This window comes from Varanus komodoensis, unplaced genomic scaffold (genome assembly GCF_004798865.1).
Source record: "Varanus komodoensis strain SLA01 unplaced genomic scaffold, ASM479886v1 scaffold29_1, whole genome shotgun sequence".
In the NCBI taxonomy this organism is placed as follows: Eukaryota; Metazoa; Chordata; class Lepidosauria; order Squamata; family Varanidae; genus Varanus; species Varanus komodoensis.
The window spans coordinates 3,239,845-3,256,821 of record NW_025335759.1 but is presented as its reverse complement, the minus strand read 5'-3'; the positions used below and the strand labels follow the sequence as shown (position 1 = coordinate 3,256,821).

The 16,977-nt window shown below is 47.7% G+C and overlaps 2 protein-coding genes across 4 annotated transcripts in view; one reads left to right on the top strand and one right to left on the bottom strand.

Moving 5' to 3' along the window:
- ZCCHC17 (zinc finger CCHC-type containing 17) overlaps positions 1-1,823 on the top strand; it is a 28,178-nt gene extending 26,355 nt beyond the window's left edge. The window contains exon 8 of one of the 3 annotated variants that reach the window (XR_006415185.1): positions 696-1,823. The gene's annotated coding sequence lies outside the window, so the exon portion shown is untranslated. Of the gene's footprint in view, positions 1-100 lie in introns of all 3 variants that reach the window. The other 2 variants (XR_006415184.1, XR_006415183.1) reach the window with 2 other exon arrangements.
- Positions 1,824-2,454: 631 nt separating this feature from the next.
- On the bottom strand, positions 2,455-14,253 carry FABP3 (fatty acid binding protein 3). Its single transcript, XM_044434800.1, has 4 exons — positions 14,067-14,253; positions 8,254-8,426; positions 4,474-4,575; positions 2,455-2,748 (listed from the first exon to the last, which is right to left on the bottom strand). Exons 1-4 carry the CDS (start codon positions 14,137-14,139, stop codon positions 2,695-2,697), a joined length of 402 nt encoding a protein of 133 aa, XP_044290735.1. The 5' UTR covers positions 14,140-14,253; the 3' UTR covers positions 2,455-2,694.
- Positions 14,254-16,977: the final 2,724 nt, after the last annotated feature.

Below are 16,977 nucleotides of genomic sequence, written 5' to 3'. Positions count from 1 at the left end.
TGGCTTTTTCACCTTTAGCAGGGGAAAATCAATCTAATAAGAGTTTCTGATGTTAACAAGGAGCTGAGTACACAAATGCTTTCTTTGATTCATGTGCCAGTGCTCCAGAAGAAAACCACAGACTTGGATTTCTATACAGTACACTTTAGGTTTATGTGACTAGAAATTAAGCATGTTGGACCACTGATGGCAACACTACTTCACAGAAATTGCATCCAAGGAGGTGTTGAGGTGGGTGACACAAAGTTACGGTAACTGTTCCAGAACAGGGAACAGGGTGGTTACTTCAGCACAAAATAATTGATGGGGGAAATTATTCAGCTCTTTCTCCATTAACTCCATAGGCTTAGCAGCAGCTACAAACCAGAAGGTCTTGGCCAAAGTGGCAAGAGAAGAGTGCTTCCGCAAGTGGGCCGAGCTCGTCAGATAAACCCAGAGAACCCAATCATGTTTCATCACTTTGGGGGCACTTCCTGGCTTGCTTTTTCTAACTGGCTGAAAAATGAAATTGACCCATGTTTCCATTTTGGGTTCAAGGGACAGAAAGGCAGTCAGTTCTAGACTTAATTGCTGGTTACTGGAGAATTCCCTTCTGCTCAATGATGCTTGCAGGATCCCTTGTGGCTGTTTTGGAGTGCCATGTAGGCTGCTACTTGATTTATTTTCACTGATTTGCCCCCCTTGTTTTGTTCTAGGCCAGTTTACATTGAGAAATATATTCAAAATACAATCTGCAGGACCGTGGAACATAAAAACCAAGTATCATAGCAGCAGCACTCTAAGTATAAAAACCTGGAGTGGTGCCTTTCCTGTTGCTTGAATGAGAGCGATTTGCACCAGGCAAGCGAGCAGAGAAAGGGAATTCCACACGCCAGCACTGAGGAAAGCCCCCATTTGTCCACTTCATGGCGAAGATTCCCAGAAAACAGGTTTCAAACTAACCTCACTGCATGCACAGGATTTGATGGGAGCTGGAGAGCTTCAAATAAGTACTTGAACACTCAAAAATGAACCAGATGTCAATGAAGATCTTTACATTGGCTTTTCGCAACAATTGTCCCAGTTAACAACTAATCAGTAATTATGTAGGGCCTTTAGGTGCTGTCCCTTTTCCTTCCTTTTCTCTCCAGCCCCTGACCATGTGGTTGTCCCTAACCACTGTTGCGGTTTATTAGTGTTTGAAAGAAAAGGAAATGCTGGAGGGCAGGGCTGCTTCTGATTTCAGATGTTGTTAAGCCCTACCTTTGATGACGTAGCACATGAACCCTAACTCATTCTTGCCTCTTTTACTAAAACAACATGGAAATCCCCTGCAAATCCTTTTCCCTATTGTTTTGTTCATTAATAACCGAAAACTGAAATTCTTGAGGGCTAATGTGGTGACTAATACAATGTTCCATGCCCGAATAGAATAGCAGAATGCATACACCACCAGGGTTAAAAGCTTGCCTCCACCGAATGCATGCACTTTGCTTTGTGGGAATACAAGGAAGCTGAAATTACCATGCCAGCTACAAACAAGACACTACTTCATTGTCTTAGCAGAGTCATCCGTAACAGATTTGAACTTGTTATCTGCTATAGCCCTGAGCTCATTTGACTTCTGATCTTCAGTGTCAAAATTTCCTAGCTCTGGGGAGATCTCATTCTTGTAGCTATCTGACACAGTTGGATTCTGAGTCTTTAGAATAATACCTGAGTAGATGCACAGATTATTTGAATGTACCCTAACATTCTCTAATACAAACTGCATTTCACAACTATGTATACATGTCGTTGATGCATTTGTAAGGATTTAACAGAGGTTTTGCATGACTGCCTTATGCTGGCTAAAGTTTCTCTGTGTTTACATTAGAGTCAATGCCTATTCTGGCTATTTTCTAAACAAATACTGGCTCCCAATCTTTGCCTAGACACGCCAGTTCTGTTCCTTTCACTTCCGGAGCCCTTGCTTATGTTGCTGTATCAAATTCATCGGAAAAAGTGACGCTGCTAGTGTTTGACCTTTGGGCCAAAAATCACAGCTCCACAGACTGCGGGAATCCCATCATCAAGTGTTACCAGGCCCATTTTCCTGTATCATACACAACATGCCTGCATACAGCAGTTGCTGGGGAGCAGCTGCAGTCCTATCTGGCTGGAGGAGCCCCGTGTGGATAGAATGCTGGACAGATGGACCCTTGGTCAGATCATTTCTTATGTCACAATTTTGACAGAAGCAAAGAACACTTTACCTGTAGAATTGACCCCATGCCCTTGTAGTCATTACCATCAGACAAGGATAAAGCTGCAACATTATTTCATATTTACATATCGGAGACATAGGAAATCAGAGCCCTGGCAGTTTGACCATCTCAAGCATCCGTTTTGGAAGAAAAGGAATCGCTTACATTGAGAAGGAAACGAGGCCCACTAGTCGTAATCCCAAGCCCATCAAAACACAACCAGGCAGACTGTTATGTAACAACTGCTTCAGTTTATTTTCCACCCCCCACCCTTCAGTATTAAAAAAAGCAACAACAACAAAAATCCAAACATCGAGTTAACAGGCAATTCTGAAGAGAGTTCAAGTTGGATACTGAATGGGTTCAGAAGTTGCAGTAACTGTACAAAAACACTGGCGGGGGGAACCATGCAGGCAGATTGGCCACACTTTTGGCATTGAATAACCAGTTGGAGAAAGCAGACGTGGCTCTATTCTGCCTTCTGGTAGGTGCGAGTGCAGACCACGTTGCCCATTGTTAGAGTCTGGAAAGACAAAGCAGGCATGAGAATAGAGAGAGCTGCCAACCCGTCGAACGGCTATTCTTTCAAGCTCAGGGTGCAATTCTAGGCATGTTTGTAATATCACTACATTTATTATTCTTTACATTATATCTTACATTTACATACTGCCCTATAGCCCAGAGGGCTCCCTGGGTGGTTTACAGTAAAATACAATAAAATCAACAGTACTTCAATAAAGCAACTAGTAATACAGTAAGCAATTAAAAACAGCACAAAAATCTGGCAGTTAATGGCAAAAGGAGGTCAAAGCAAGGCATGGAGCAAATCAGAAATAAAAACAATGTTAAAAACCAATATAGTTACAGTAACTCCTGCAAAATAAAAAGGTCTTTGCCTTTACATCCCACTTTTCTGCTTGAGCGGAACTCAAGACAGCTTACATAGATGCATTTTATCCTCGCAGTAACGGCAACCCTGTAAGGTGGGTGACGCTGAGTCTGTGACTGCCCCTAAGCCATGGTGAGCTTCATGGCTCGGTGGGGAATAGAACCCAAACTCCTGAGACCCAGTTAATATGACCGGGGGCCCCTTAGTGCTTTAGAGCTGCATAATACTACACAGAGTAGGGAACAGTACTTAATGGGGGCAGAGAGCATACGTTGCTTTAAAATGCTCCCCGTGTCTGTTGCAATAGGGTATCCCGTTAGTAGACACCCCTTATTTGCAGTAGTTACTGCCCCGCCCCCCAAAAAGCAGCTTCCATTTATTAACACAGGCATCTCCTGCCTGAAGACTTACAATTTAAAAGACAAGGCACACAATGAAAAGGGATTCAGAGGGAAAAGGTAAAAAAGCGAATTGTGGCCACCAGTCCTTAGTTTCAAAGTTTTCATAGGTCTCCTTTCTGGCTGGGAAAGATGACACAACCTCTCTACATCTGTTCCTTCTCAAGCCAATATACAGGGTTAGGTTGGTCTTCCCTTGTGATTATGCCTATCCTAGGAGAGGGAAGCAGTTTTTCAGTGGCCCTCGCTTCTCCAGCATCGCATGAGGCCCAAGCTTGCGGACACAAGGAACGCACAGTTGGAGCTTTGCCAACACAGGACAGGCAATGCCTCTGTCCCACGCAGAAGTTAAGAAAGTTACCATCTGCTCCCTGATTAGTCTTCCAGGTGACTCAACTGTTATCTCTCTTGTTCAGGTTTAAATTGATAGCTGAATCAACATCACAAGAAGGAAGTATTGGAAGTGATGGGTGTGGGGCTTGAATTCACAGAATAAAACATAGTTTAGGAAAGCTCCATTAAGGAGAGGGGGAACTCCAGACCAGCTGAGGATTGAGTGTGCCTAGTGGCCATGGAAATTAACAGACTGTTAGGAAGAAAACAATAGAAAACAGGATCAGGAAGCAATGGATTATTCTGCAAGAGAATGTTACTAACTTACAGGGATAGCAAACAGGCCCAGGCCAGACTGCAACTTTTTGTTGCAAACCCCACTTCCAATATGACCAGTTGCAACAATCAACTTTATGTTGCAGAGCTAATTACAGAATAAACTAAAGAATTCAAAATTCTCATTTAATCTGAGCTGTTTGCCCATGTTGCAGGCACGTTTTGGCATGACCAAGATGCTTGGTTTCGATTAGGGGGGAAAAAGCAGTCACTAACAGTTTTCTCCACAATTTTTAGCTTGCCCATATGGGCTGCGAGTTCAGTAAACAGCAATGTACTTTGACCGTCTTACCAAAATTAGTTTTCCATCCTTCAGTTCTCGGACAAGGGTGGTCTCTTTTCCATCCCATTTCTGCACATGAACGAGTTTCCCTCCTTCTAATGTCACAACAGACTGGAAAAAGAAATGATGCTGATTAAATGACCCCCAGAGAACCATAGCGATTGGACTTCCTGACCCCAGGGTCTGTGCACATGTGAAGAGAAACAGGGCCATTCAGCCAGGCCTGCTTAAAGTCTGCTTGGATTCCCTTCCTGCCCCATCCCTTTTTCCTTGTGGGACTTAAGTCTTTTTTTATTGTAAACCTGCAGGTAAGAACTTCTTGGTTCCTTGGTTATAAGGTACCTGATTGGCCTCCCATCCCCCAGTTATTCATTTATTGATGGAGGAGTGGGAAAAATACTTCAACTACACAAGTGAAACACAAAGGGAATAGAATAACTCCAGGCTTGAAAACGTCCTTGTTTCCACCCCGCCCCCCACCCCCCATTGCCAGCCTTCTTATCTGCACATGTATTTGTCAGTGACAACAAATCCGTGCTGCAAAGAAAAACAAGTTCTCCTCTGGGTCACTCAGAAGCAATTCATATTTAGCACTAGGCAAGCAGGCAAACTGATCTTGTCAAGTGAGAGCTAGGACTGAAAAGCACGTGTTGCATTAAATGCATCACTTGGGCATTGCCTGATTTTTAAGAACTGACACTTCAGAGCCTCCTGAAGGATGTGTCCAACTTATGGGGACAGCAAAGCATTGGGGGACCAGAAGCATCTCTCTGTTTGAGGCTGTCCGAGGTTGGAGAGCTGGCAGTTCAATTTGAGATGAGGGTGATGTGCAAGTTCCAGGCTTTGGAGGGCCTATAGGCAGGGAACCTTCAGCTGCCTCCCTCCCTTAGCAAATCTGCCTTTCCACCACCATTGTCACCAACTGCTCTTGCTCCTCATCCTTCTTCACATCTTTGGTGCCGCTTGATTGCTTGCACAGCAGAGAGACAGGGAGTGGGCAGATGGTAGTAACTGCTCCTGCTGTTCCGTCTCTTCACCACCATTGTGTGGGCCAGAGTGAGAGCCAGTAAGATTGCTAAGCTGAAGAGGAGCATTGTCAACGAGTCCCTGCTGGGGTGGAGGCCCTTGGCAGGCACCCCACCATGCCCACGCTTGTGACACCCTCTCCTAGTTTCTTTCACCCCAGCCACTGTGCACGCTTCTGACCACCAGATTAGCAACTGCTTCAGAAATGTAGCTCACTCGAGAGCCAAGCATGCTGCCAGCCCCTGGCCACTGAGCCTCAGGCCATCTGTGCAAAGAGCCATGCCCCTTCTCTAATGCAGGAACTTGTGGAAGCCAGATGTGACTCTCTGGCTCGTTTGTCCTCTGGCTGCCTGCCAGTCAAACTGATTTGTTTTGAAGGTCAAACCTGCAGCTTGTCAGTAATTCACACATGCTTTCCTCCTAAGAGGAACCAAAGAGATATTTCCATTAGCCCTTCATTATGCTTTCAACAGGGCTGCTGTCCTGCCACTTAAAATATATTTTTAGCAGAATAATCATGGGACTTTTTATTGGGGATAAATAGAATTGCCCATTAGCAAATCCTTACTGTAGGTGCCTTTTTATGAATAATGGTAGAACTGAGAAAATTTACCACTTGAATGTCCAAAGTGGCCACTTCAAAGGAAAGGCCAGCATTAATCTATTTTCATTGTTTGTTCCCTAATCTATTAACAAACCAGAGCCAAGCTGAATTTAAAAAATGAAACTAGGGTGCCCTCCAGTTCAATTGATTTGGTCTCAGTGTTGTCTTTTTCAAAAACCTTCTGCAGCACTACTCTTTGTGCAGCTGAACAACAATGGGCGATTTCTGTGCTGAGTCTTCATGGAAATTCCTTCATGATTGCTGCTCTCTGTAAGTGGCCATCTCAATAAACCCATTCTAGCAGTTTCCATGTCCTCCAGAATGAGGTCTCTGGAAAAGCGAATGGGCCTTGGTTACCCATTCCAAAGCAACACACCCCAAACACTTTGCATTACAACAGGAGTTATTCCAGTAGGGTTAAAGCTAGTAAAACATCACAGAGCTTCGATTTACAACTGCTTTTTTAAAAAGCAATTTAAAAAACCAGTAGTACAACCTACTTTTACAAACCAGAAAGATCAAAGTCATGGCACTGGAACAAGTTTATCTAAGAGTGGATAAAAGAGGGCTGGCTTCCTGAGGTAATCCAGGGCTCCAAATTAAGGCCTCCATTAGTGGAAGCATTTACATTTTTACTCAGGAATAAATTTCCCAGAATTCAATGGGGCTGACGGTCATGCAATTGTGCATAGGATCTCCACTTCAGTCATCAAGCCTGGAACCAGGGATGGGAAACGCCTGATGGTTTGGCCTATAACTACCTGAACAGTTATGCAAGAAAGGGAAAGTACACCAAGACTGCTGCCAAAAGGATGCCTCAGACAGTCCACTGTTCTTGCAAACTCCACTTGTCCCAAATTAATATCCAGTGGGGACCAGATGGACCCTTGCTCTGACCCAGCACAGGTCTCCTTAAGTTGTAATGCAGCCCCACTGTGAAGCTGAAATGGCTTCATGCACATTCTGTTGTGCAGAGCACCACTGATAAGGACTGGTGGGATCACAAGCCATGGCTGTCCCCCAGGAGTCGTCCTGGAAAACAAGCCAGCCTTGTGAATAAGAAACCAGCAAGGGATCAGCCACGTTCTTCTGCTCTGTGCTCCTTTTCTCATAGCATGCCTTCACCTCACTTTTTTCACTCTTCCCAAGCATTTCCTCCTAAGCTCTCAGGAGACAACCGAGAGGTCAAGAGAACTGGAATGCATTGTGCTGTGCTGGTTCTTTCCTTTGCAGACTCAGAGCCACAGGGAGAAGCCCTGAGGGCAAAACCCCACAGCACAGCCCTGTATTAAAGACCATTAAGTACACTTCCTTGCAGATCATCTTCCTCTGCTGCTTGAGGAACTGCATTAGCAGCTGCAGAGTAAGGTCCTAAGGAGGGGCCAAAAATGCAGGCAACTGTGTTGATCCATCTTCCCCTCACTTTTTGGACCAGAATGCACAACCACACTAGCTACTTACTTACTAGAATTATACCCCTCCTTTTTCTTCCAAGGAACTCAAGTGACGTACACAACTCTCCTCCTCCTGTCAATCTTATCCCCACAGCAACAACCCTGTGAGGTAGGTTGGGCTGAGAGCCTGTGACTGGCCCCAAGCCACCCAGCTGGCTCCACGGCCGAGCGGGGACTCGAACCCAGATCACTGGAGTCCCAGTCCTGTGCTCTTAAGCACTATGCCACACTAGCTCTCTCTTGTGCTTGATTTAAGCCATAGGCTGGTTTCTATTCAGATCATACCAATCTTTCACCTTTTGCTCAAGCTGCAGCTGTGGCTTGTCATGTCATCCAAATCCAACAGAGGGAACATACACCACCCCAACCAGACTCAGTGTCAAGAGAACCTGCATCCCACCCAGCAAGGGCAGTTATGCTAATTAGATGACTCATGACACACCAGCAAGGGAAAGCAAGCAAGCCACCATAACCTCTTTCCTTCCGTGATCATCAGAATCAGCTGATCCAGCATCCTCAAACTGGTTGGCAAGGGGCCGATAGCAGGTGCAATTCAGCAAGAGCTAGGAGGATTTTGGGTCACCACTCCTATTCTAGATGAACATTATTCTGACCCCATACAAGGCAATGTCCTTGCCTAACCCATTAGTGATTCCTGAAGGAACCCACCAGAATTACTATCAAAGCTTTGCCCGGAACTCTTACCTTGACGTGTCTGTCATCTGCTGTGGTCTCATCAAATTCTTCTTCCAGTTTGAAAGTGATCTCTGTGTTCTTGAATGTGCTCTGTGTCTTGATGGTCATCTGTCCACCATCATATTCAATAATGGTGGTAGGTTTGGTCAGGTTTGCGATCTGTCTTGTGGCAAAGCCCACCTCTGCAGGAAAAGACATGCAGACCAAACATTTATATGCCCCCATGAAAAGGAGCCTAAACATCTTGGAAGTCGGGACAAATGAATGGCTGTGCAGTTGTCATGCTCGGTGTGATCCTTTGGAAAACCTGGTCATTGTCGGTCAAAGATCCTGCCCTGAGGATCTCCAGAAGGTTTTGAGACTCACCAGCACATGTGTGCAGCCACACACGCTTTGCTACAACTGAAGCAACGCTAAAGTGCTGTGTGTAGTTTTGGAGCAGAGAACCTGGGCCTGACCAGGTGTTGTTGGACTGCCAAATCCTATCACTGAGCCATAGTTCCTCCTACCTGGTGCTGCTGGAAGCTGGAATACAATATCAGAAGGGCTGCAGGTTTCCTACCCCCACATTAGGAATGTCTCCACCCGCTGCAGACAAACAGCCTAATTTAGGCAGACTTCTTTTCTACTTTGCTACATTATCCTGTTTGTGCTTATCTTCACTCAAATTACCCAGAATAAACCTGGCTCACACAATACAACAAAGCAGAGTTGAATGCGAGTTGTCATTGAACTGTGGGCTGTTGCTGCATCATGGAGTGACTCCAGTCATATTAACAAACCATTATTTGTAAAGCATTAACAACCCACCATTCATAACTCAACAAACCAGTTTTCTTCATGGCTGATTCTACAGATCACAACAGCCCATGGTTCAACAACAACCGTCACTCATCCCATGCTCAATCTGTACTTTGCTTTGTTGTGTTGTGTGAACCCAGTCAAGGTGTGATACAAAGCAAAACTTCTGTTTGTCCTGAAAATGTAAGGGAAAAAATAATCTTACAAATGCTGAAATAGAAGGTCCATAAAGGGTGGCTTTTCAGACATGTATCCCATATACCAATGGTAAAAGAAGAGATGTGAAAGGAAACATTGAATTTAAAGATTCTGCAAGAGGCGGTTGCAACTAGTTTGCTTCTATGAATGGGTTGCCCTGGGAAAAGGCACAATGTTACAAAGAGGTTGTACAATGTGGAGCAATCTATTGTTTTGAAACACAGGGAGACTGACTGCCTTATGCCAAATCCCAGGCTGGCAGGGGGGCGCGAATGTGGGACTAGGACTTGGGGGAACCACATTCTAGTCCTCACTCAGCCGTGATGCTCAGAGGATGGCACTGGGCCAGTCACTGACTCTCAGCATAGCCTTCCTCACAGGGTTGTGGTGAGGACAAAATGGAGAAAAGGTTGGTTGCGCAAGCCACAGTGGATTCCTCACAGGAGGGAAAAGGGGCAGGCTATGAATTTAATAAATAAAGAGCATCCAGCTGCTGTAATTATACCACAAGCATTCTAACATGAACAGAAAAACCTGTTTTCAAATGGTTTAGCAGAAAAGCTTTCTGTTCAAGGAGTGGGGTTTCTTGGTGATATTTATATTGCTTTCTACCGATGTCAATTATTGCTCTAAATTGGTTTTGCTATTTTAAAGATCACTCTGCCAGATTTCATTACATTTCTATAGTTTATAGTTGTGGTTAATGAAATGTTGACATTTTTGCCTGAAAGTATTTCAGAAAATCAGAGCAGATTTAAATGGAAGGTGGAACTTGGGAGATTCTTTTGACAAGCTGGGCCTCTTCAAATAGTCCTGGGAAAGAACATAAGGAGTGGCCTTTCCTGGCACTTAGAAACTCAGTGCTGAAGGCTGAAAAGAGGTCTAGATATTTACATATGACAAGCTCTCCAACACAGAAAGTAGGAGTTTGAGGCCCATCTTTAACCTAATCAATGTTTTGGCAATGCCCAATAGCTTCTTTGGGAAGGAGAAGAGGAGGGAATAGCTCAGATAGATTTTGTGATACAAAGTTCCTTAGTATTTATAAATATGCATGCTGTTCTTGACTATCTAATTCTTAGAATTTAACTTAAGGTCAACACAAATGGATTTCCCATGCTCTTCTGGCAGCTAAAAGACCAAAACTATACCATGGAAAGATAATCACCCACCTGCACTAACAGCGGGTGGGGGACTTAATGAAATGTGTGAGTTTTAGGCATAATTTACTATTAGACAAAGGATAATTGAGCTGCCCTTGTTGAAGTTTGTGCAGCATCATTTTTACTATTAGTTTCCTATGTAGAAAATATAAAGACTTATATAATATGTTAAGTACACAGTTATAGATATTAATTTTTATGTAAGGAAACTAACATTTGATTTGATTCATCTTTTCCCTCCATCCCTTTTCACTGTTGTTACTTTGTTTTGAAACACTCAATAGAAATAATTAATGTAGTAGGGTGAGACTTTAAGACTTTCTTGATATTTTTATTCCTATGGGAGTGGAATTGCCATGTTTTGCTATTAATCTAGTTGATATTTTACTTCCTCTAGTCAGAAGCTGACTGCCTATTGCAGATGTGGGCAGAAAGGAATTTGCAGGTGCATTGACTTCAGCTCCCAGTGTTCCTGACCACTGGCTATGCTGGCAGAGGCTTCTGGGATTTGGAAGTCCAGAACATCTCAAGGTCTTCTGCTCACACCTGGCAAACCTGGCAGAAGGGATGTAGGTGCTCCTTTGAGCCTCCTGGGACAAACCTTGGCATTCAAGCCTCCATGAGGAAGACCAGCAACCTTGTTTGTTAGTTTCTATAGCTCTGACATGAGTGAGATACAGTGCTAATATGGCAGCCTTCTCCAGTACCCACCAAATATGTTGGATTATAGTTCCTGCTGGCTGAGAATGATGGGAGTTGTGGTCCAACGCATCTAGAGAGTGCTGGGCTGTGAGAGAATCAGTAGAGTTGGGAGGGGCCAGAAGGTCCAGCCCCCCTGCTCAGTGCAGGACTTGCAGTTAAACCATCCCTCCCAGATGACTGTTCAGCTGCACCCAGAATGCTTCCAGCCCACAACTTCCCTAGGTAACTGGTTCCATTGTTGTACGGCCCTAACAGTCTGGAAATTTTTCCTGATCTCTAGCCAGAATCTGGCTTCCTGTAACTTAAGCCCATTATTCTGTGTCCTGAACCCTGGGATGATCGAGAAGCGATCCTGTCCTTCCTCTTTGTGACAGCCTTTCAAGTAATTGGAGAGTGCTTTTCTATCTCCCCTCAGCCTTCTCTTCTTGAGGCTAAACATGCCCAGTCATTTCCATCTCTCCTCGTAGGGCTCAGTTTCCAGTCTTGTTGCCCTCCTCTGAACACTTTCTAGCTTGTCTGCATCTTTTTTAAACTGAAGTGCCCAAAACTGGACACCATACTTCAGATGAGGTCTAACCAGTCCCAAGTAAACGGGAGCAAATACTTCATGTGATCTGGAAGCACTACTTATATTAATGCAGCCTAAAATAGCGTTTGCACTTTTTGCAGCCGCATCACATTGTTGACTCATATTCAGCTTGTGCTTTACAACCATTCCAAGATCCTTCTCACTTGCAGTCCTGTTGAGCCAAGTATTCCCCATCGGGTACCAATGGATTTGGATTCTTTTCCTAGGTGCAGAACTTGACTTGGCATTTCTCCTCCTGAATTTCATTCGGTTGTTCCCAGCCCAGTGCTCCAACCTATCAAGATCACCTTGAATCTTCTGTCTTCCTGGATATTAGCTATTCATTCTCTGCACTTCCTCATCCAAATGATTAATAAAAGTGTTGAGGAGCAGTGGACCCCGGACTGAACCCTGTGGCACCCCACTTGTTCCTTCTCCCCATTTAGAGAAGGTGCCACTGGAGAACACACTTTTGAGTCCAACTCTGTAGCCAACTGTGGATTCACTTGATGGTTGTTCTGTCTAGCCCACTTTCAACTAGTTTGCTAAACAGGAGATCACGGGGTACTTTATCAAAAGCTTTGCACAAGTCAAGATAGATTATGTCCAGAACATTCCCACAGTCCATTAAGAAGGTTATCCTTTTTTTAAAAAAAAAATCAGATTACCCTTGTAGGACTGTTATTGAGAAATCCATCTTGGCCCCTGGTAATCACTGCATTGCTTTCAAGTTGTTTGCAGACTGACTGCTTTATAGTCTGCTCCAGAAACTTCTCGGGGATTGAGGTCAGACTGACTGGTCTGTAGTTCCCAAGTTCTTCAAACATGAGAAAAAGAGTTTCTTGGCCAGCTCTCCATCCTACATGTGGCAATCTTATGCCCACTGATTAGGGCACAAAACCCTAGCGCTGATAGTAAGGCAGACTTCTGAGTAAGTAAACATATTGTGCATACAGTCCTCCTCCTAAATGACTAATTGTTCCACTGCTCCACATGGGTAAATCTTGTAATTCTATCCAACTAGTATTGTGAACGACTGACTTAGTATTATTTAGTCGATCTCCAACCTGCCCCATTAACCACACGGCTCTCTTTCAGCCATATAACCCCTAGCTAGTGTTGGTAGGTGCTGTAAGCGAGAACATCTGGAGAGCCGCAAGCTTCCCACCTGGGGGCCAGCAAAATCCGAGTGGGGAGGACCCGGTTCATTTTGTGTCCAAGGCTCTGCGGCCAAAGCCAGAGGAGCAGAGGCGGGCTGCTCGGGCCAGGGCCAGGGCCAGCCAGCGCACCCCGGGAGGGTGGAGGCGGGCTGCCGCCGTCCAGCGATCGTCCCCGCCTCTCCCCGCAATCTCGGTCGGCGCCGTGCACGGGGCGGGTGCAGCGGCGGAGCGATCGCAGGCGCCTCTGCTCCGCAAGGGCTCCGACTGAATTGAATGGAGCTTGCTGCAGAGGCGGCGTTTCAGGACGGCGCCCTGAATCTCCGGAAAACCTCCTTCCCACCCCACCCTGCTCTCCATGGCCATTTGCTGAAATCAGGGCGCGCCTGGGGATCTCTCTCGTATCTGCCCCCCCCCCCCCGCGGATGAGCCGGCTTTTTGCTGCACTCACCCCTCCAATCTTTCTGGCTGACGGTTGCCCCCCCCCTTCTCCAGACATCCCGTTTTACAAATTAGGGTGTCCTTAAGAGACAGGACTTCAGAGGCACAGATTTCCGAGCACGTGCCAGTCCCTTCGCCCCCGAGGGCCTAAGCCCGAGTTCATAATTCTCAGATAAGCCGCCTATAGCACCGCCCCATCGAACCACAGCGATAATAATGGCACATCATCACCCCGCCCGAATATCGCCTGCTCATTCTTCCCTCGGTAAAATGCACACGTGGCTTCGCTCCCATTCTCTCTCCAAAGAGGCGGCTTGAGGCGGGGCAAACGGCGCAGCCTCGCCTGATCGGATCGGCAGGCGCCACCTGCGCCCGCGCCGGTGCAAATCGGAGCGCCCAGGCGCGTTTTGCGCCCCAGCTGCCCTCGACTCTCGCTCGCGCCGAGCCACGGAAACGAAAAGGAGCAGGAACGCAGCGCAGGCCTCCATTCATTCGATCCCCACGTGGCTCGCCTGCGGTTCGACTTCTTCAGGGGAGGGAAGCGCTTGCCGGGGGCCCGGGAAGGGAAGCGAGCGGCGAGCATCCCGTGACGCTCCCCTGCAAGGCGAGCATTTCCCGCTCGCCGGCCAAGGCTGGGTGGGGCGGAGAAAGAAAAGCGGCAACATGGAGCGGGGAGAGGCCCCGCCGCTCTGGGTGCCAGTTCCAGCCGCCTGCAAACGCGCCCTTGGTGTTCCCCGAGGGGATCGCCCCAGAGGACGTGCAAACCGGACCATGCGGATCCGCGGGCCTTACCGAGCGCTTTCATGTAGCCGTCGAAATTGTGGCTCTCGACGAGGTTCCAGACGCCAACGAAGGCTTCAGCCATGGCGGGCGTCTTCGGGAATGTACGTGCGTGCAGCCGCGGAAAACGGAGCGAGTCGAGGAGCCGCGCGCGCCTGTGCGCTCTCTGTCTCCAGCGAGGCGGGCGCCCGTTTTATGGCACGCTTTCCCCCCCCCCCCCCCCCCGCAGGCGCGGCCGGTCTCTTTAAATAGCTCGGTCGCGCTGGATCACATGAATGGAAAACGGCGAGCGATGGGCAGTTCTGCCGTCACACCTGCAAGGGTGGGAGACGTCCTACGGGCGGCGGCGGGTCGTCGCGCCCCCGCCGCCCATTGGCTGCCGCGCCTGCTTCAGCCGCTTGCGCGCCCCGCCCCGCCGCCCCGCCCCGTCAGGAGAGAGCCTGGGGAGGGGGGCTAAGTGCAACCACCGGCGCAGCCCCACCGAGGGCCCCCCAGAGGCCGGCCGACCAGCCAGGCAGGCAGGCATCCGCTGGGCGCAGCGTGGTGGTCGTCGCCGGCGCGCGCGCTTCTCCCGTGCTAGTAGGCAGGCTGCTGCGGTGGACGCTCGGTGCGCCAAGAAGCAACCGGAGACCAGTGCAAATGGATGCAAGCTGCATTTTTGCAGGGCGGGGGGGCTGTTAAACGTGGTGTGTCCCCCCCCCCCGCCCCATTGTGCCTTCACAGAGAGGGACAAGAGAGACAGAGAGAGAGGGGTTCCAAGGGCACAATCCTGTGCTTGGTTAGGGAAAAAAGCTAGAGAAACTTGGTCATTGTAGGATCTTTTTTGCTGTCAAAACAAAACACGTCAAAACATAGGATTGCATCCTGAAAGTGCACTTTTGTATGTATCAGAAATGGATCTCCATGACTAAAACAAGACTTATTCTGGGGTCACTGAGCAGAGCAGGCTGCCATTTTGGGTGCTGCACTCAAATACCCATCCTCCCCAGCCAGCAGGGCCAATGGTTGGCGGTGATGGGTGCTGCCACCCAGCACCCTTTGGAGGGGTGCAACTGAGCCCCCCCCCCCCGGAGTTTCAGATGCTGCGGGGAGTTCCATGGTCGGGTGTGGATTTTCCACCGGTCTTCCAGTCTGGCTGGTTGGTCCTCACCTGTGCATGTCACTGCCCCTTGCCCCACTCCAGGTGTTTCCGCCCCTTTGTCTTGTGTGTCAACAGGCGTGCTCCTGGCATGTGCATCCAGAAATGTGTCAGTCCTGGTGCTGCAAGACCAGGAGGCAAAGTGGGAGGAGCAGGAGAGAGAAACACCCTTGTTTTTTTTATTTAGATTAATAACCTGCTTTTTAACATTTTGATTTTGAATATTTTGATTTATTGACATCCCGCTTCCGTGACAATAGCCTTCCCACAAGCTGGTGCCCTCCAGAGGTGTTGAACTACCATACCAGCAATTTCCAGGCAGCATGGAGGATGATGGGAATTGTAGTCAATTGCACCCTGCGAGCACCGGTTCAGGGAAGACTGCATGAGAACAAGGCTTCTGGCATCTATTTTGTTTTTGTTCTCCTAGAAGAAGCTGAGCTCCACCAACCAGAGGCAGACGTCCAGAATCCTGAGCCCAAGAAGGAATTCTGAGTCTCTGAACAGAATGGGTCTTGTCGCCCTCCTGCACAAAACCCCACGGCCAGTTCCCCAAAGCCTTCTTTGTTTCAACTGCAGAGTTGAGGCAAAGGGCACGTGTGTGTCAGTGTGTGCATGCCAGTGGCGGGGCGGTCATTTTCCTGCCACTGTTGTTAGTAATCAGTAGTCAGAAATGTTTGCCGACTTCCTTTCAGTCACCCAGAGATCTACCAGATACTTTGTTTATTTATTAATTTGTTTGTTTGTTTGTCAGTCTCTCTACCGCCCATGAGTCAAGACGAGTCAAGATGGCCATCTGCCCCGTTCGCCCCAGCTGATTCGGTCCATTCCCACACTCTCCTGGGGCCGCCTTCTGGGCCCTGTTCCTCGGGTGCGTTCCTTTCCCCAGCAAGGTCACTTTGTGCTGCTGACCCGTCAATCTCCCCTGGGGCTGCTTGCCCAGAGCTGGCGCTTTGCCACCAGTGGAAGGAAAAACCAGATGGCCTCAGTCCGTATCTGCTGAAGGAGTCCTGCAGAGGCCATGCGCTTGGGCTGCTCCAGAACAACCCTGCCCTGGAAAGAACTTGGTCCCTTCCAGTCTGGGCTGTATTCACCGGACGGTGCTTACGGTTGGGCCTGCGGTGACAGCTCTTGGATCTTGGTTACTGAGATCGGTCTGTGCAGTGCTACTTGAAATGCAGGTGACTAATTTGTCATAACTCTTGCTTGCGATTTTCGGATTCCCCATTGTGTGGTTGAGGCTCCTATAGGGCAGTTTCAAACGAGGGATTTGGCAGTACACAATCAGCTGCCCGTCTAATGCCAAAGACCACCCACCCTAGTTCCAGCCAGTGTTGTTATACATTCTGTTTTTCTTCCTCTTGCAAGGAAGCCGAAGCTGCTCACAAATTCCTCTTCTCCATTTTTATCCTCACAACATCCACCCTGTGAGGTAGGTTAGGCTGAGAGCCAGTGTCTAGCCCAGAGGCACCAAGGAAGCTTCATGGCAGAATGGGGACTAGAGCCCACCTCTTCTTTGCTACATTCTAACATTTGTCCGCAGTACAATTTCCCAATCCGGACTTGCCCACCCTTTCCACCCAGCTCAGCCATGGTGCTTTCAATTAAATGTGAAAACCGTGAATCTTTCATCCCGCATTTGCTTGTGCCGTTTTTCCTCCCAGCAGCAACTCTGCAAATGCCATCCCACAGAGCTGCATTGAGTTTTCATGAGATGATAACCTTGTTCTGCTGGACATGCCAACAATGACTATACACGGTTGCTAGGCATTTACACACACACAC

What these genes read in the sequence shown, in the direction of transcription:
- FABP3 (XM_044434800.1), bottom strand. Translation starts at nt 14,139, where the DNA reads ATGGCTGAAGCCTTCGTTGGCGTCTGGAACCTCGTCGAGAGCCACAAT. An exon ending in CAGATGACAGACACGTCAAG is followed by an intron (nt 4,576 to 8,253) that starts GTAAGAGTTCCG and finishes TTCTTTTTCCAG; the next exon opens with TCTGTTGTGACATTAGAAGG. An exon ending in AGGATGGAAAACTAATTTTG is followed by an intron (nt 2,749 to 4,473) that starts GTAAGACGGTCA and finishes TTGTCTTTCCAG; the next exon opens with ACTCTAACAATGGGCAACGT.